General features: G+C 39.2%; 1 protein-coding gene across 1 annotated transcript in view; it reads left to right on the top strand.

Moving 5' to 3' along the window:
• Positions 1-21,172, top strand: part of LOC139733738 (uncharacterized) — a 76,642-nt gene that overhangs the window by 8,763 nt on the left and 46,707 nt on the right. The window contains exons 8-13 of the mRNA XM_071644548.1: positions 216-330; positions 4,272-4,472; positions 5,647-5,892; positions 6,550-6,767; positions 7,630-7,855; positions 8,612-8,848. Coding sequence (XP_071500649.1) covers positions 216-330; positions 4,272-4,472; positions 5,647-5,892; positions 6,550-6,767; positions 7,630-7,855; positions 8,612-8,848 — 1,243 coding nt within the window. The remainder of the gene's footprint in view (positions 1-215; positions 331-4,271; positions 4,473-5,646; positions 5,893-6,549; positions 6,768-7,629; positions 7,856-8,611; positions 8,849-21,172) is intronic.

Genomic DNA, 21,172 nt, shown 5'->3' with positions numbered 1-21,172 from the left:
TACTTAATTCACGGGCCACCAGGTTCCCAAATGGAACAGGTTAAGCCTATGTACCATGGGAAAAATAATGTGTATAATCACTCTGTATTCCAGCACCATGTTGTTTACATACAATTTTTTTCAACATTCTGTACGAGAGAAATTAGTCAATAATCTCTTAAACATCAAAGTGATGCTTCATCCTTAAAGTGCACATATCTATTTTCCCCCCAAAGGTAACTAACCTTGATGTGTTCAGCCAGATGCTCGTTAGCTGCATGCAGCATCCCTCCCTGGAACTACTGAACATGAACGATACCAGACCATCCACGACTGATGCACCAGAGCTAGGTGGGTATTCTGCATAGTGATTGTTCTCTCTTTTGAAATATAAATAGATGAGAAAATAAACACAAACTCACACAAGTTATCAAAACACCTACCCACTCAAATTTATCATGGAAAACCAGATTTCCTGCAATGACACATGCATGGTTCATGAAAATTGCTGTGTATGTGAGCTCTGCTGAGTCGTACTGCACGATCTGTGTTTCATAAAGGTTTCCTTGATGTGTTCATGTACTCTGTAATGCACTTATTTGTGTGGTCAGTGCATTATTTTGTTGTACATCAGGACATAATGTTTTGCATATTGGGAACATGTAGATCACAGCTCAGTCCAGAGTATGATAATAATAACTCTACTAGTCATGCAAAGATTACTAGCCTGGTATTCTTTAATTTATTTTCTTTGATACATCACATATGAGAGCACTTCAAACCTGATCATGTCAGTATCGTTTCCTCAGGGGGGTCACCAGCTTTTTTTCAAGGGGGGTGCGTTTTGACCCTAATGTAACGAGATTTTTTTTTTGGACAGACATTTGGAATATAGGAAGCTCTCAACCCCTAGACTTTTACTGTTGTTAAGGGAAACCAAGCGGGGAAAGGGCACCGGCGTAGATAGGATTTCATCTTTTACAGTAAAAAAACTACCATCTGGAGCTATATTTTTTCACTTTGGAAATAAAGGGGGAAAGGCGCACCGGGCGCAACTGCCGGCAACTACTGGCAGCAACATCAGGAGAAAGGCATAACAATTAAATGCGAGCGAGCGGAGCGAGCGAGCTTGAATATTTTGACATTTTACAGTAAAAAAAAAACCCCAGCCGTTTGTTGCTATATTTTTTCGCTTTGGAAATAAAGGGAGGGGGCGCACCGGGCGCAACTGCTGGCGATTATACTGGCAGCAACATCAGGTGAATTGCATAACGATTCAATGCGAGCGAGCGAAGAGAGCGAGCTTGAAAATTTTACAGTAGAAAAACTGCCGTTTGTAGCTATATTTTTGTCCCCGCTGAACGAGTTCGAGCAGAGGACTATGAAACGGGCTCCGTACGTGTGTGTGTCTGTGCGTCCGTCCGTGTGTCCGTCCGTCCGTGCGTCCGTGTGTGCGTCCGTGTGTGATCAAAATGTTCAATTTGCTACTTCTCTGTCATTTATGAGCCAATTTTGATTCTGTTTGCTTTATATGATAGCACTACATGGGAGCTTTAAAACTTCTACACAGAATTTCAGTTGTGACCTTTGACCTTGACCTTTGACCTATATTGTACATTTTGCTACAAAATGCTACTCCTTCGCCATTTCTAACCCGATTTCGATTCTGTTTGCTTTATATGATGGCACTAGTTGAGGGCTTCAAAACTTCTACACAGAATTTTGACCTTTGACTTCTTTGACCTTTGACCTTGATTTTTGACCTATATTGTACATTTTGCTACAAAATGCTACTCCTTCGCCATTTCTAACCCGATTTCGATTCTGTTTGCTTTATATGATGGCACTAGTTGAGGGCTTCAAAACTTCTACACAGAATTTTGACCTTTGACTTCTTTGACCTTTGACCTTGATTTTTGACCTATATTGTACATTGGCTACAAAATGCTACTCCTTCGCCATTTCTAACCCGATTTCGATTCCGTTTGCTTTATGTGATGGCACTAGGTGAGGGCTTCAAAACTCCTACACAGAATTTTGACCTTTGACTTCTTTGACCTTTGACCTTGATTTTTGACCTATATTGTACATTTTGCTACAAAATGCTACTCCTTCGCCATTTCTAACCCGATTTCGATTCCATTTGCTTTATATGATGGCACTAGTTGAGGGCTTCAAAACTTCTACACAGAATTTTGACCTTTGACTTCTTTGACCTTTGACCTTGATTTTTGACCTTTATTGTACATTGGCTACAAAATGCTACTCCTTCGCCATTTCTAACCCGATTTCGATTCCGTTTGCTTTATGTGATGGCACTAGGTGAGGGCTTCAAAACTTCTACACAGAATTTTGACCTTTGACTTCTTTGACCTTTGACCTTGATTTTTGACCTATATTGTACATTTTGCTACAAAATGCTACTCCTTCGCCATTTCTAACCCGATTTCGATTCCATTTGCTTTATATGATGGCACTAGTTGAGGGCTTCAAAACTTCTACACAGAATTTTGACCTTTGACTTCTTTGACCTTTGACCTTGATTTTTGACCTATATTGTACATTTTGCTACAAAATGCTACTCCTTCGCCATTTCTAACCCGATTTCGATTCCGTTTGCTTTATGTGATGGCACTAGTTGAGGGCTTCAAAACTTCTACACAGAATTTTGACCTTTGACTTCTTTGACCTTTGACCTTGATTTTTGACCTATATTGTACATTGGCTACAAAATGCTACTCCTTCGCCATTTCTAACCCGATTTCGATTCCGTTTGCTTTATGTGATGGCACTAGGTGAGGGCTTCAAAACTCCTACACAGAATTTTGACCTTTGACTTCTTTGACCTTTGACCTTGATTTTTGACCTATATTGTGCATTTTGCTACAAAATGCTACTCCTTCGCCATTTCTAACCCGATTTCGATTCCGTTTGCCTTATGTGATAGCACTAGGTGAGGGCTTCAAAACCTCTACACAGAATTTTGACCTTTGTCTTCTTTGACCTTTGACCTTGATTTTTGACCTATATTGTACATTGGCTACAAAATGCTACTCCTTCGCCATTTCTAACCCAATTTCGATTCCATTTGCTTTGTGATGGCACTAGGTGAGGGCTTCAAAACTTCTACACAGAATTTTGACCTTTGACTTCTTTGACCTTTGACCTTGATTTTTTACCTATATTGCACATTTTGTTACAAAATGCTACTTCCGGCGGGGACATACATTACGCACCACGTAATTTCTACTTTTCCTTGTTTTGGTTTGGAAATTAAGGGGGGGGGCGCACCGGGCGCAACTGCAGACAATTACTGGCAGTAACATCAGGAGAATTGCATAAAGATTAAATGCGAGCGAGCTTGAAAATTTTGACATTTTACAGTCCCAAAACTGCCGTTTGATGCTATATCTTTTTTTGTTTTCGAAATTGAGGGGGCGCACCGGGCGCAACTGCTGGCAATTACTGGCATCAATATTAGGAGAATTTAAATGCGAGCGAGCGGAGCGAGCGAGCTTGAAAATTGTGACATTTTACAGTACCAAAACTGCCGTTTGTAGTTATATTTTTTGCAGTAAGGGGGGGGGGGGGCGCACCGGGTGGAACTGCCGGCAATTACTGGCAGCAACTTCAGGAGAATGGCATTACGACTAAATGCCAGCGAGCGAGCTTGAAAATTTTGACATTTTACAGTCCAAAAACTGCCGTTTGTAGCTATACTTTTTGGCTTTGAAAATTAAGATGGGGCAGGGGGGGGGTGGGACGCCCGCTGCGCCCCTCCCCCTGGATCCGCCACTGGTAGTCAAGGGTGTCGGTTTAAGTTCATGACTGGGGGAGGTATGACCAGCGAGGTGGCGTCGAAGTGCGAATTGAACCAGGGGTGCGAATTGCTTTTGCCCACGATTTTTTCTTTTTTTAATTTTTGTTCCCGATGCAAAATTTCAAAAAAAAAAAAAATATATAAAAAATAATAATCATTCAGTGTCCGGCGTTGAGGTCGCTCGCAGACTGAAGTTGTTTTTTGTTTTTTTTTTGTTTTTTGTTTTTTGTTTTTTTAAGGGTCTGAAGGGGGGTGCGTTCGCACCCAACGCACCCCCCCTGGTGACGCCCATGTTTTCTTCAACTTTTTATCAATTTTATCACCAATATGTGAAAGTATGCATAGGAGAAAGATAACAATTAAATGGGAAGCAAGTAGTTTGTAATTATTAAAGTATTCCCTAATAGTTTAAAATATGATTGTGAGATAATTTGTATCAAAAAAAATGTTTTTCTCCCCTGTGCCTTGATAGCTTTCGATGCTGCAGCAGAGAAAAAGGAAAGCACCCTCACAGCCCTGTACCTTGCAAACTGTGCACTGACAGATGACATCATGAAGGCACTGGCCAATCATCTTCCAGGATGTCTGCCACACCTGACTGAGTTCAGCTTGTCAGGAAATACAGAGCTGACTGTGGCCTCACTACAATCACTAGTGCAGATGACAAGCACAGGTATTCTGTTATGTCTAATACCCCCGTTTCACAGAGATTTTCTCTCATCGGTCACACACCGGAAGCAAATTTCATCGCTTCCGGCCACCCATCGAAGTGTACCGGATCACAGTCCAATGAATCCATCTTGTGTTGGTCAACTATCAGGTCAGTGTCAAACATGTCAGGCGGTGATCCGAAGAGGCAAGATCGTCTGATGAGGATCACGCACCACACTCACCTGATAGTCGACCTACCAAGTCGGTTTCATCAGACTGCGATCTGTTACACTTCGATGGGTGGCTGGAAGCAACAATCTTTGCTTCCAATGAGTGACCGATGAGAAAAAATCTCTGGAATGGGGTTATAAAAGCCCCTAGAACATGGCTTGGTAGAATATGGAATGTATGTTAGGGCATCTCATATTCTACAGCACAACAGCTGCAGGGCAATGTCCATAACATATTAATGTAGCATGAATAATTGGATATTGTATCTCTTCTGATGAATAGAAATATGTGTCAATTTCAAATACTGGAGTAATTGCTCCTAGAGTAGGTATCACTGCATTTACTGCAGCATTTTATATTTGTGACGTGTCACCACAATACCCTGATAAAGATGGAAACATTTAAGCCAAATAGGTATGACAGAAGATGACCAAAAAAAAAACCCCAAAACAAAAACAAAAATACACACACACACACACACAACAAAACAAAACACAAGAAGTTTGATATCTTTACTACTTCCCTTCAGAATTATGACATGTGAGAATGCTTGGAATTCAACTTTATTCATATTTTATGATGCATGTTAGTATGATATGTGGAGATGACCACGTGTGATCAAATGTGCACTGGTTACTTCATCTAATTTTTATAGCCTTAAAGTGCAAAAGTGTTGCATACCATGAATGCTTGGAAAATTATGTATACAGTGTGATCTGCTCCTTACAAATTGATCCGACAGGTTCACAATTTAAGTGAGTCAAATAGCTTCTGTTTTCAGACTGGTCAAAGTGACTCATTAGGTCATATGACTATCAATGTCTTCAGAGTGTGATGATTTGCCTTGCAAACAAATCACTGACAAATGCTGCCTGTTTTATTGTTGTTGTTATTTCTAATTTTAGTACAAAGTAGATTGCTGAATGTAACTGATAATCGAATTTACCATTTATATCATGCTGCAGGTTCGGCATCAAATCTTACCAACATTCATCTCGACCAGCAGTCACTGGATGACCTGTCTGACCAATTGACCAACAACAGTGCCCTCTCTGGGCTCAGAATGCTCAGTCTGTGCAAAGCCCGAATGTCGTCAACAAGTGTGGGCAGGTTGGGAGACTGTCTGCGAGGTCCAGCTGGTCTCACCGAACTTTGCTTAAGTGGATTGAAATTATCAGAGACGGAAGCTCTTACCCAGTTATTGAGTGCCGGTGAGAAACTAGCATTTTCTTCTTTTTTTTGTGGGGGGGGGGGGAGGTTCTGGTATTAAAGATGTCATATGCATGCTATTATCGTCTCGTGTCAGTACATTTATTTTACGTGGTGCCAAGAAAGTATTGATATTTTGTATTCAAATGTTTCATCCCAGGATGGCCTGGAAGCACAACTCCATGAAAAGGATGTGTTTCACAGACTTAGTGAATGTTATCCATGACAATTTAGAGTAAGAATCTCTGTCCATGTGATTTTGAGGATTCCATTGTAATGCTGGCATCATTGTCAGTGACCTGTTTCTACACAATGTCAATCTATTTTCAGGTGTTGAATGTGACTGGGTTAATGAGAAAAGAATTTCAGATTTTTGTTCATGGGCATGTTTTCAGATAGTACAAGAACAGCTGTGTATGCTCATCAGTTATGTGTAACTGAGATATGAACATCTCTCAGAATATTTGAAATGTCAGCAGCTGTCATGGAAATATAAGGCGGTTTGCTCTATAAGACGATGAATTTCTGTGTAGTTTGATGGAAAGAATGATTACTTGTTTGGAATGAACAGTTCATATTGATGCATCAATCATTTAGCTGTTAATAACATGCTACAACTCATGTATAAACCATTTTTCACTTCATATCTTGTATTTTAGGAGATTCTCTTAGTCTTACCAACCTGTCCTTGGCTGGATGCACTCTCAATGACTCTGACCTTCAACCCCTGACCTCTGCCTTGGCTAGCAATTGGTGTGTGACCTCCCTGACCCTGGCTAACAACAGACTAACATCTTCAGGGGTCAATGAACTTCTGGAGGCCATGCTCAAACCAGAAGAGCCAACAATTGAGCTCCTTAATCTCAACTCAAATGAGGTAAATTAAAACAGTATTCAGTTCTGAGGATTCTTGTACGCCAAACAATGGGTATACTGTATATGCTGAACATTTCACAAGGTTTCTATTTTCACGAATTTCGTGAGTCAGGTGCAATTGGCAAAATTAAAGACACACGAAAATATTGACTCTGATCCCGATGTGGATGTGACGTACGCGTGTACATTTCTCCGTTCAGTACAGGACTCCATGATCGCGAATTTAACTACTCGCGAAATTGTCTGTAATTCCTGATTCGCTAAAATTTAGACTCGCGAAATATATGGTGTAAACAGTACTTTCTCTCTCTCTCTCTCCACCCCCCCCCCCCCCACACACACACACTGTCATGCAAGCAACAAAACTAAAAGGTATAAACCCAATACAACGAGCATGAACGACTGTGAAAACATAAAAACAGGGGAAATGTAGTTACCATACTTGAGAGAGTATGATTAATGTTGAATGTGATTGGAATGAAGTGTGAAGCTTTTTTGTCCTTCGTATAATGATGAAATTGAGAGGGTGGTGATGCCATTCTTTCAATACAAGGAAAGTTGGTTCAAAGCGCATCATTATCCAATAAACATTTTTGAAATTGAAAATGGTACTTTACCTCACACACCAAGAAATGCAAGTGTTTAGTGTACTTCATAGTTTCTCACAGGTATCTCAAATATGATTGTATAATAAAACTTTCCATGTGATATGCTCACAGAGTGATGCAGCCAACTAAACATGTTTAGCCTCAGTGAAATGATATGAATTGTCATTTTTGGGGCAAACAGAGGCACATCTATGCTTCCGTCATCAGACCTGGTTTGAAATTGTCAACTGTCTCATCAACTTTGTATTTCCTCAGATTTGTGATGAGAGTCAGAATGCATTAGGTCTTCTCTTGGCAAGATCTCCCAAACTACACACCCTTTCAGTGAACAGAAATAGCCTTGGCTGTGAGACTCTAAAGGCCATGATGCAGTCTCTACAGCCAGCGTCTAGTCTCAGGATGTTGGACCTTCGGAACCAGGACAGATCCTTGGACGATGAGGACATGGAAGAGCTCATGAAGGATCTGGCCACAAAGTTAGGTAAATTTTGAAGACACTCACCCTCTATGCTTCCATACATGTAGGCATTATATGCCAGAGCTGTATGATTGGCAATCTATACAAGTAGTTTTCCTAAACTTGGCTGTAATTAGAGTTGGACAAATCTGCTCAGGTGGAGCAATATGACAGTACTCCTGGAAGCCATCTGGTAATTCAAAATTGATAAAGAAGATTGAGTGATCTCTTTTGTTTGTGCTTTTTGAACAAAGCTTAGTAAAGGTTAGATCACAAGATATTGAAGTTGCATCAATAAAACTTATTGCCAAAGACACGCCAATGACTCATACCTACCTCAGTGAAGATCACTTCAATAATCAGAGTGGAATTCACCTTTTTTAAGCTCTAACTCAGTAGCAAGATTATCTCACTTGTCATTTAGGAGAAGGCAGATTGCAGGAAAATTACTGTGTGATATTTAATTTAATATATAATTAAATATCGTTAACATGAAATGCAATCATCTGTCAAACAAGAAATCAGAATGCTGACAATATGAAGAAGGTTTATCGGAGGCCAAAGTTCAGCTCCCGTGTTCATCTATAGCTCTTCCAAGTTATTTCTGTCTGTCTCTGTTTATCTTTTTGTCTGTCTGCCTGTCCATTCATCTGATTGATAAAGAGAATTACGAAATGTAAATGAGCCAAAGGAGTAAATGTGGCGACATCATATGTTGTAGAGATAGTTACTTTCATACCCGCTCATGTGCATTTTGAATAACTTCTATTTTGGCCCCAGGATTTGTAGTGGAACAGGATGAGTATGGAGCAGTGCGGCTTGGGCATGGACCCCTGCCAGCTCAGTCTTCAGACCTGACGATCCTTCTGACCGGCCTTGGGGCGGACATTGGTGAAGTGGGTCGGGCGCTGGACAGCGCTGTGGTCAAGACTGATTATGGGGCCAAACACCCACGGTCCTTGGGTCTACAACACACTCTACACCTTGGAGCATGGCTGTCTGAACAGGATCCAATGAGTGAGTACCATCAGTTAAAACTTGGTGGGGTGTGATTGGATGGGGGTGTCTGGAGCTGGTGTACATAAAGTATCGTTGATATCAATTTGGTCATTCAAGTGATGGTATTTTCCCACCTTAACGATGCGGGTAGAGTCGTGTTTTACCTACTGTATACACCATATATCACATGAGGTTTTTATTTTCGCAAATTTAGTGAGTAGGATGCTATTCACAAATTTAACAATATGCAAAAATATAAATTCTGATTCTGAATGCGAGGTGCACACATATATTTCTCTGTTCGTTTACTGTATTCCACGATGGAGAATTTAATCACTTGTGAAATTGTCGGGAAGCTCCGATTTGCAAAAAATAGGATTCACGATATGGCATATACATATCTTAAGTATGTTGTTTGAAAGAATGGTGAATAGCAGTCTTTGTGTTTGATCGAGAGTCTTCTAATCAGAGTATGTTAGACCTTGGTTTTGTGTTTGATTGAGAGTCTTCTAATCAGAGTATGTTACACCTTGGTTTTATGTCAAATCTGACTTGAAGTGATCAATACTGAGTTTCTGTGATATGTAAGTACCAGCATCAATTTTCCCTAGTGCAAATAACTGGAAAATCTGTGCCGGTGCACAGTGAGAGCTTTATTTCATCACACACACACACACACACACACACATGGAGCATGATCGATATCTCTATCTCCAAACTACATGTAACAGAGTTTTGTAGATATTCCTAGCAATTCTTACATGTTGTGAAAAAAAAAGATTATATCGAGTTATAAGCTCTGAAAATGCATTTCTATGTTTGAGACAGTGTTTTAGTCATGATATAAAGGAAAAAATTGTGCGTGATTACCGCATGTATGTGCTGCCCATGCCTGCTGTACAGGTAAACTCCACATTACCGGAAGTGCAGAAGTCAAAACTGAAAGCATGACCCCACTTGACCTCTGCATGTTGTGCATGGATGCGTAAGAGCACCTCTTTAACTTGAATGTAGCATATGGCCAGTGTATGGACCTGACCACTAGCAACAAAATGTTTCCATTCAAGTGTGATAGGGAGAATTAGAATGTGTGCTTATACAAATGACAAAGCATTGCCATGCCTGCAACCACCATTTCATTTACTGTGTGTTCTTTGTATGCACATTTTCATACCAGTAAAATTGTGTGTTGATAGACAAAGATGAATAAATGAAGACTAAAAAAGAACGGTGAAAACACAGATGAATAGATGAGGCATGCATTGAATGTCAAGGTTTTGACTTCCTGTACATTTGTTTGTTTTTTTTTCTGGTAAGTGTATGCACTGGGCATTTTTAAAGCCAAATTCAAATGTTTTTCTTGGAAAGTTGGTCACCTCATCATGGTAAGTGCACTATTGATACGTTTGCTGATTCCAGAGAAATTAGGGAGAAGTTACGTTGATGAAATCTTCTTGCATAGAATTAATGTGGATTACACTGAAATGTCCAACCCCCAAACTCCATGTAAGTTCCAAGCAGAGTGGATGTACCCCCTCTAGTGGTCCATGTGTCATAAGTGTGTTTGTGTGGAGGGTATAGTGTTGTATTGTATCAGGGCAAGGGGGGGGGGGGGGGAAGGAGTTGAATGGGGAGGAGATTTTTTTTTTGGGGGGGGGGAGGAGGGGGGGGGGACTGTATCCAGTGCATCTTTGCTGCGTCGCTTTGTGTTTTGCTGTGGGAGAATGGAAAAGGACTGGCGTAGGGATATGAGACCCACAGAGTAAAAATGTGACCTGCCACAACAAAAGGATCCGAAAGTGGGGGAAGACGATTTTCTGAAAATGACATGATATTATTCCCCCTCTCCTCCACTTTAATTTCATGTATAACACAACTCATAAAATTACTCGGTTGCGGAGATATTGGTGATTTTATGAGACCATGTCAAGTGGTGTAGGAAATCAGTGTTTTGAGAAAACCGCCTTCAGAGATTTCTTTCTGACACAATCGTGATGAAGGGGAGGTAAAACAATTTTCACCTCTTGACAATAGAAGGTATGCTCCTAGCAACCTACGCGATGTTCATTCAAGCTTAGCACCAGCGGTCTACGCACGACCAATTAGTAACCAGGATGCCACGCACTGGCCAATAAGATTACTCCCTCTTTGCTAGGGGCGGAGTATATGTGCGGCACTAAATCCAAATCTTCGGGCACGTTTCCGTTCTATTGAAAGTTGGAAAATCATGGCTCAGAAAATTGATAATTTCTTGCTCTTTCTTTGATCATTTAGCTTCAAAATTTCAGCATATGACATATGAAACATCAGACTACAAAGTTATGTCAAAAACAGATATTTGATGGTTTTGACTGATTTTGATGATCTGACTTCAAACTCAATTTTTGTGGCTCAGCCGTCAGTGACGTAAGGATCCTTTTGTTGCGGCGAGTCACAAATGTGCCATCCATCAGTAACCTCTTCCACAGTATTAAGACATCCTGGTAACATACCACTTAGCAGCAGTCCAGGAATGCAATCCATTTCCAACAGTTGAATGGTACATTAACTATCAAATACCAAAGTTACTGCACTTTTACCACAAGTAAGAGTTTGTGAAGTTAATTCAGAGTTTCTTAATTTCACTCCATTAACATTACATTGTGAACTTCTAGTATTTGTTTACTTTATGTGAACCAAAAATGAAAGAAAAGAAAAGGTTTCAGATAAAGAATTAATTTTCACTCATGTGTTTCATTTATTGCTATCATATCATCATGATACAGTATTATCTTACATCATTGCAAACACCATCTGTCTTTATGTTTCTAATTTTTGTACTAAACATGTATTTTTTTTTTTTTTAAAATAGAAAATGAGATAAACATATTGATTTCTCACATCAGAGATACAGCAACATTCATACAACTGCAGTGTAGGGTGTCACTACTGTTGACAGTTTGAGAAAATGAAAACATTGTTTGCCAAAAGTTAATTGCTGTGCTGTCATATTCGCAGTTGCTAAAGGATTACAAATGTCCAAATGAACTAAGTGAACTGATTTGATGTATGGATGAAAAAGCTCTTGGCACGCTACCTTTATCCTTCACGACAGCTAACAACAAGCATAGGACTAATTTGAACTTACTCCTACATATTTTTTTCCCCGCTATATGACATTGCCACAAGCAAAATGGTGTAGCGAAAAATGCTGCAAACAATGTTAGCTAATATAAGTTACTCAATTCATATAGATAATATTTGTAAAGCAAGCTGGTGATAAGTGGCTTAAAACAACATTCCAGACACATCTGTTCAAACAAATCTCTCAGCCCCCTGCGGGTCTCTCATTCATTCATCTGGTAATTTCATTTTGGGCGAAGTGGGATGGCTCGGTGATAATGAAATGCGCCCAGTCAACCTTTTCATCCGATGCAGAGAAATTCACACGTTCCACATAACTACCCACGCGCTAAATTGCTTACTCCTTGTTCTTCTCAGGCAACTTAATTAGTGCATTACCATTCTCCGTCTTTGGTTATCGTCCATGCAATCACACTGATCCGCATTTAACATTTTTATTAAGCCACATTCAACTTTTTCCTTCCACAAAAGACCCTACTCTATGCATGTTACTTAAAGTCTTGAATATCACTGTGGTTTGTGTGTGTGTGTGTGTGTGTGTGTGTATCATAAAAAAAGTGTGTGTGAGTGTGTGTGTGTGTGTGTGTGATGAGGGAGGGGTTTGGAAGCCAAAAGTGAGGCTAATAAAAAAGCAAATTGCCCAGGGTCCCTGATAATCAAAGAGGCATTCTGGTCCACACAATTAGACCAAAACCAGGAATAAAAATATGACATTTATATCCTACATGTCTTTTCCCCACGCCTATTCATTTCTGTTAAAAGTGCCATGAGGGAGTAACTTTTTTTGTCAATCTTGTCATTTGTCTCACATTCACAATGTATGAGTTAGGCACAGGGTGCTATTGAGAGCCACTTCTGTGTTTGAAATACAGCTATATTCTGAGTTTTATTTTTATTTTTTTTTGACAAGCACATGAGTATCTTTATTGGCTATTAAACAGCTAACATATTACAGTTGACATGACATAATGACTTTCAGAATTTCAAATAGAAATCAAAGGAGTAGTAGTGCTGATGATTGTAGTGAGGGTGGTGGTGATGATGATGATGATGATAATGATAAGAGAAAGTTTAATGATGACGATAATGATGATAAAGATAATGATGATGATAATGACAATGATAATGATAATGATAATTAGGATAATGATGATGATAAATGGAATAGGATAAAATGTAAGGTTTATAACAAAACAATTATTATCATTATTATCTATTTGGTATTTCAGACATGTATACGTAGACAAACACAAAACAAATTTGATTCAGTATAACAAAGAATAAGATAAATTATAACACAGCAACAAAGCACAAATGGAAAAACAGATGTTGATTGTGACCTACGTAGAAAAAAAAAGGGCTGCCGGGGGCAAGAAAAGGTAAACTCAATTACCATGACCCGCATTTCTTCTACCCCACACCCTATCAACTATGTCAAAATCTGTACATGAAATAGCACTTACATGTAACAGTCATAGTGAATTAAACATGCTGTCATACAGGGGGAAAAATCAAACAAACAATGAGGAGAAAAAAAAAAACCATCAAATAGATAAAGACCCAACAGAGGTAGTCTGTCTCATATTGTAGTTAATTGTTTTGTGTTCCAAAGAAAAAAAAGAGAAAAGTTTGTGGCAGTCTGCATGAAAGCAGTTGGTTAGTAGAATAAAGATATTTTTATGTAATGTGACAATTTCTCAGCAGTGATTGTACAGTACCTATCCGTCAGCCCTGCATTTCCAAAATATCAGTGGCGTTGTGCTTTAGATATTACCAGAGTGCATTAAAATAAATTTGTTTTAGGTGTAATTTTCAAATACGAGCAGTGACAGAAAGGAGAAAGAAACATCTAAATGCAGGGAGAAGTAAAATCACTGCTGTCATTTACAGTGTATGATGAGCATGAATCAATGATAGCTTTTAACAAGACGGTGTTTTAGAACTCTATTATGGGTTCACGTCAAACACACTTGGCAGTCTTGAACGGATGTGATGGATTGAGTTATTAAGCACACTAGTCAGGCCAATTACTGGATGGATTGAGGGCTTTGTCAAGATAACACTACACTGCTTGAAGTGTGAATCCCTGATACTCCAGTAAGTGATGGCTGTTGGTGTCTGATTGCAAGGTGACGTGAATTCAGTATTTGGGGTAGCACAGCGATGGACTGCTCACTTCCTGTCTCAATCGATGTCCAGAGTGGACTCTAATTGAGGCTGAAGACATCGGACGGGATGCCAAGCTCTCCAAAGTGCCAGGGGTGCATGTACAAATTTGCTCCACTTGACTGCTAAAAGTCTTCTGACTTTGCGTGGGGTTGGCATAGCATGAGTTTTAGGCAAACACTGACAGACTTCAGGAAAAATGTGCAGCAAAAAAAAAAAAAATAGTAATGTAGTAATACTGTTTATTCTCTGTATTCATGGATGTATGCTAAAAATGTGATGGTTCAGATGTGGTGAATAGCATGCAATTGATACTTGGCCTATGTAATTACAGAAAACAAAAGGGTGTACAGTTACATTTTGTGGTTGGAAATCACTAGTGTTTGTTTCCACAGATGAGATATAAACTTTTGATTTAAAAACAAAAACAAAATTCCCACTAGAACTTGTAGTTGTAGCTGATGAGATTATTGAGTCTTATATTTTTTAACCTTTCAGTCTTGGTGATAAAACATTCATTTCACAGCATATAGCATGTTAAGTATATGAGTGCTATGAATGACTGCCCTCTAAAGTAAGGAAAGAGTGTAGGTAACCAAAGAGGCATAAATATAACTGAAATCTGATGTTGACAATGTATTTTACATTTTACTGTTTGAATACCAGCAAAAGATGCCCTCATGGATGAATAAGGACAACTGTTATTTCCTTTTTCAATTGAAATAGCAATGTGATATCATGCACATCAGAAATAAGTATGATTTAACATTAGATCCTAAACTACAGCTGTATCAGTGAAGTTGAAATGTTCATATTGCAAAAATCTTCATGACGTGGCTATCAACTGAAAATCATTATGAAAGATTAAACTGCTGACAAATTGTTATGTGATTTTCACAGCAGAAACCTTCACACCCCTGTGGAGATGAAACATGAAGGACACTTCTGGTTTATGTGAAACAAGAATTAAACCTCTCTGGACTGCTGATAGCAATGCCAAAAATGTGTAGGGAATTTGATTAAAGGCAGATTCATAGCTGGCTGAAATCAAGTGAGCTGCAGTCCCTCCCATATTCTCAAGTTTTACTTTTAAGTTCATTGCCTCCCTTTGGCATGGCAGTAGCAAATGCATTCAAAGTGCTAGTATGCTTCTACATTTCCCTTTCTGCTTTCACTCCCGGAATTAATTTCCTGTTATCTCGAGAGTGATGGGAGAGGTCATTAAATATTAAACTGTCACTCTCAGATTTCTGCAGTGCTGATGAAACTGTTCGATGCATTAAGTAAATCAGGCAGTCAATCTGCTTGATTGTGCCATAAAGAGAGTATGGTATGATTAAATGAAAGGGGGGGAGGGGAGAATATAGAAATTGTAAGCTAACTCAGTAAACCCCAGACATTCTATATTTCTTGAGGTAACTTGTTTTGCATTTTTATGGACTTAGAAAGTGTGCCAAGGGGAAAGAAAAGAGGGGGGGGGGAATAATGAAAATCACAGCTAGAAAGATAACTTTCATCACCCCTTGAGACAACCTCACGGCTCCTCAGCCTTGGCATCAAACCAGTGACATTGACACAATGACTGCTGCCAGTGACAGAGCAAAATTAATGCATTTTAGCGTTCTCGGTTCCTCTCCCCTGACACAAGGGTAAGAAGTGATTGCATGTGTGGCTGTCGCGAAATGTGTCCTTGGAGGCGATGAACTAGTGCTGCGTATCAATCCTACGGTTTATGGTTTCATCTCCCGATTCCATTTTCCAATCAGTGATGCCCAGCCGTCACTGGTCACTGGAATAAATCAGGACGGAAGTTCAGCAAGGCGCTCAGAGTTTTGCTATCTAGAGGCTAATACCATCACATGGAGGGAGGACTCAGGGGTAGACAAACGGAAAATCATAAATTATCTGTCTGGCTCCATGTTGATAAACTTAATGATGATGGAGCAATTTCAAAGTCCAGACATAAATGTAGAAATCTTTTTGTGGCAGTCGTGTTCTTGTACAGCCCATCATTTGAACATTAGCAATTTCCCTTTTGCCAAAATAGGATGTCTACAGAAATGTTAAACTTGGCCACACTTGTACAAAAAATAATGAAAGCTGTCATTAATGGTTATGTGGAAGAAATGAATGTGAATTGTCTGGAAGTTGTTCTTATTTTCTATACATTTTTCATCTTTGTAGTAATTGCTACAACAAAAACAAAAAAAGTTTTAATGCTCAAATATTTATGTTTGGCACTGACATAGATTAATGTCCTGGCCTGCATTTGGGAGAGGAGTTAACAAATCTTCTTTGATTGCTGGAGTTTGTTATGGAACAGAATAAAACTACATGGACTACATAGCATCACTGCCATAGCTACTGTACTACAGTACAAACCTTAACTTTTCCAACAAGCTGCTGCTCTTGTTTCACTACTACCACTTTTACCACTGCAACCCCGACTACTACTACTACTACTGCTGCTATTATTCTTTCTGTGCATACGTTTGTGTATGTTTCTTCTGTGAGGTAAGGAGACTGTATGGAAGGTATGACAATTATTCATTATTAATTTCTTCTTCTGATGATGATGTGTATGCTCTTGAAGTGTGTAGAATCGTCTTTAAATGCTAGGTTTCTGTGAAAAATCTTGCAGTTGTGACTCTGGCCATTCTGATACAAAGAATTTCATTTTAAAAGCATGAATCGATACTTTGTGATCAACCCAGAGCACTGTGGCAAAGTCCCGGCAATGAATGTATATGCTGCACAGGTTTTTGTGTTCATGGCAATCATAATGGTCGGGTGAGATGATAAGGGCGTTAAGTTGCCACTAAACCCATAGTGTTCGAGACAACTTAACCCATTGAGGATGAGTCCTGAGTATACTCAGGCAGCTGTCTACGGGCAATGTGTGTTGTAGCAAAATCATACCATCCTCAATGGGTTAACGCCCCTCTCATTCTCAACCGACGAAGTACATTGCAATTGATGGTGACATCTCTCCTAACGCTGTGTACTCTTGTGCTGCTGTTATTAAGTAGAAGTCATGAAACCTAACGTATATTTTTGAGACTTCAAACTCTGGCTGTGAATACAATGCAGCAGGATAAAAAGGTAAAGAATGTTGGGACAAAAATGGAAAGATCGACTCAAATGAAATTCAGTGCATTCACCATCCACATGTAAGTGCATCATAGATGGTGCAATCCAAAGGTGTCGAAAGTAGGACGGTTAGTGAACACGCACATGCAAAATTGCAAATTGTGTGATTAGAAGGGTAAAGAGCACTGGCAGCGCTGAGAGGCATTATGTGCGAATCAGTGCTTTGTAGAGAGGGATTCCCACGCAGGCATACATGTTTTCTCACCTCTCCTGGTATTTAAGGGTGTGGGTAATGATGCATGTGGTGATTTATCAACCTGTTTCCGAGGGAATTTACCCAGCGTTCCCCTGCTTCCCAGCTTGTGGCTGGTACGGTGGTCAGATCGTGGGGAAGTCACTGAGGATCTTGTTTCATTTTTCCTCCTTCTTCTTCTTGGTGGGGGGGGGGGGGGGAGGCTCTCTAGTATAGTGTTACTGCATTCACAAAGCTCTAGAATTGTCCATTTATCCTATCTGTGAGATACACGACTGTCCATTCATGTAAATCTTGATTTATACATGCAGTAGAAGCACAGAAATCATAAAATGTATGATGTATGGACTTAGGGTTACTGTAAAACGAGGAATTTTCGCGTGCATTTTAATTTCGCGAATTTCGCGAGCGCCAAGATTCACGAAATTAAAATGCACGCAAAAGTTCTTGTTTACGCTGTATGCATTGAATGCCAGTGGCAGTTTGCAATAATTTCATGCCGCAAAAAAGGCCGTCGGCTCCAATTCACGAAAAATTCATGCCGCGAATATATCATGTTTTACAGTATAGAGCGAAGCCTGGCAATGGGTGATTGGTTTTCAGTCCTAGTATTTGACTGAAAGTGGATATATGTAATATGGCATGTTGTATGAGTTGAGTAATTCAAGTGCACATGGCATACACAAGAAATAGGCTGAAAAGAAGGATCGTAACTTGACGATTCAATCAAATCACATTGTATTCAATCTCCCTTTGGGTTGCTTCTTGAGAAAATACACATACGTGTGATGTTCTTTGTTGTTGTTCATTGCTATGAATATCAAGGTAAATTGCGATAATAACAACGCTTACGTGAGGAATATATGGCAGCACTGACTTTATTGTGGCTCAGCCAATGTCTGTTTCCTTGATGGTCTTATAGTTAAAAAGAGAAGCAAGGCTACGGGTGATTGTCCTCTACTGAGTTAATTTGTGATTAGAGGCATCTAGATATCTCCAGTGTCCCCAAACCCTTTCATTAGGAAACGCCAAATTCACGGCCCGTTTCCCAGAATGTAGATGATAGGGTGCCACTGCGCCTTGCAGACATGTCTGACAGTAACCAAAAACACACTGTCATCTTGTATCCCCCTTTCTCTGAGTGAAGTCTGTGACATGTCGGTGGAATCACCTGTTACCTCCAGCTGTGGCAGACTCAGAGAGTTGTGTGAAGGATTGCCGATGTTGAGAACATGCAATGTATTCCCAGCCACAGGATATGCAACTTACTAGTCACTTTAGAAAGTTGGACATTGTTGGCCTTCTCTCTCTCTCTCGTCCCAGGGGGTATGATGAGAAAGCAAAGTGTTCCCTCATGTGATAACTGTATAATCCCGGCAGGATTTCTGCACACTATACATTGAATTCAAAAGACTGGATGACATCTGCAACAGTGTGTGCACAGCCTCACATGCCACAGTTTATAGATCTTGTCATTCTAATCTTATGGGTGTTAGCAGCAAACAGTATAAAAAATCCCCAGTTGACATTTTTCATTTCCTTCAAATTAGTCATGTCCAATCAAAGTGGCTTAGTGCAACTACATCTATAGAGCGTTTGATTGTCTGAATGTGAATGTGTGTGTGGAAGATGCTCCAACTTCAGTTGTGAGTAACCTACTTTGTGCATTTTTTCTCTGGTAGGCCCTATTGATGTAGGTAAATTGAGTGAGGATGTATTCTTGGTTTTTTTTTTTTCTTTTAGTCATTGACAATGAACAAATAATATTTGTCTGATTTAATTGTCTCCTTTGATGTGAACACCATTTAATTCTTTGTGGGTTTTTTTGCCAGTAGTAAGAAATTATTTATAAAATGAAAAAAATGTTATTCATTTATTCATTAGTTGTTATTTAATATTCAATTTGATAGAACATACTTTTTTTTTGGGGGGGGGCAGGGGGAGTCAGTCTTATACATTCATTGTATGATTGCATCGCAAAATTATTCACAGGAATTTTTTAAGTTAAGAACTTTTTCGATGTTAGCCAGACACTTTGTGAAGGTACATGCTAGTATTAAACAAGGAATAGCACTTACTTCTTTTAAATGGAGTTAAGTAAGATGAAAGCCGGAACGAGGAAATTGTAAAAAGATGTAGAAAAAGATCAGGTAGAGAAAGAAAGAGCGTGGAACAAAGTAAGGTAGTCATTGTTGTAGAAAATGAACCTATACTGAGTGAATCTAGTGAATCTACTATGTATTTTTTTATGAATAGATAGAAAAGAGCTTGGCTACTTTCATATCTACTAAAGATCTGCCAAAGGAAGAGAAAATAATGAAAGAGAAATGTGTGGTTTTGTCTTGGTGTTTACACTCATACACTATCTTTTTACTTGAATCCTTCTAAAACAACATCATCTGTATCACTTGTGTATATATGTTGATAGTGATGGAATATATTCCTGATATATTTAAGTGGGAGCAGAAGTACACTTGGAGCTCTTTTCGAGATGTCACATCAACGTTCAATTTCACTGTCACTAATAGATACTCCCTACAGCTCCCCTTACCTTGTCATCAATTCCTTAAGCCTTGGAGGTTTGCTCCTTAGAAGGATACTTCCTTCTTTCTTATCAAATGTAGTAGAATATCAGTGCAGGGTGAGACATTTGTTAGTCCAAGTTCATCCCCCTATGTCACTGCTTTGAGCGCAATTAGCATTCCAGATACTTGGCTTGCAGTGAACCATTAACATTCCTTTATATGTGTGTATATATATATTTCACCTACTAATAGAATTTGTAAAGGCATTAGATGTAGCTTAGAGAAAAAGACTGATATGAAATAACTAGTATATCAGATGTTGCGTACAAGATATATGAACTTGGGGAATTTCAGCAATGCCTTTGCCTGAAGTGGAGGTGAAAGATATGCAGATCTCTTAATCCCATCCAGGAGCAATGGGCCCAACTTTGACACACAAATAGTCTCTTGTAATATCATGTTAGGAGGTGTTGTAGTGCATCGGGTAGTATACTGTATGTATCATACATTTAGCAAGTTCAATTGTTTGTGAAACGTGACTACCCGACAACTTCGCGAGTGGTTGAATATGCGATCGTGGAGTACAGTATCATCATGCACCTTCTCATGTACTGCACACGGATATGTATGTGTGCATCGCATTCATCTTGGGATCAGATTTTATATTTTTGCATGTTCTTAAATATGCGAATACTAAGACTAGCACCTGACTCAAAAAATTCGCAAGAATAAAAACCCTGCAAAATATACAGCATATTAGATCCTTCAGTTTACACATATGCCTCCCCCTTTTGTGATACATGTCAAAGGTATTGTTTTCACATTGTTAAATTTGCAACTTTGTGTATTTTTGTGTTATATCGTTGTCACAATGAAATACACTCTACCACAAATTCTATTGTTGAGGTACTGTATGCTAAAGTCTTCTGAATTTTACAAAGAGAATAGATGATTGCCACAACATATAAGTTTCTCAGAATTGATGATGTAACTGATGCAGTAATGAAGATTTTGGTAAAATGAAATAGATTTGATTAAAGATTAAAAGTAAAAAAGAGACATGAATGGTAAGGAAGAGTGCAGCTAGAGAACAAGTAGATTGAAAGTATGTGGAGTGGGTGAATTCCTAGCAGATCAAATGTTCCATCCACACCACATCACACAGGCTGGTTAGGGGCAGTCACA

The sequence above is a fragment of the Diadema antillarum genome, unplaced genomic scaffold (assembly GCF_040938485.1).
Source record: "Diadema antillarum isolate AM-2024a unplaced genomic scaffold, OU_Dant_1.0 seq00000488_RagTag, whole genome shotgun sequence".
Taxonomy (NCBI): domain Eukaryota; kingdom Metazoa; phylum Echinodermata; class Echinoidea; order Diadematoida; family Diadematidae; genus Diadema; species Diadema antillarum.
This window is presented reverse-complemented; position numbering and strand designations above follow the sequence as displayed.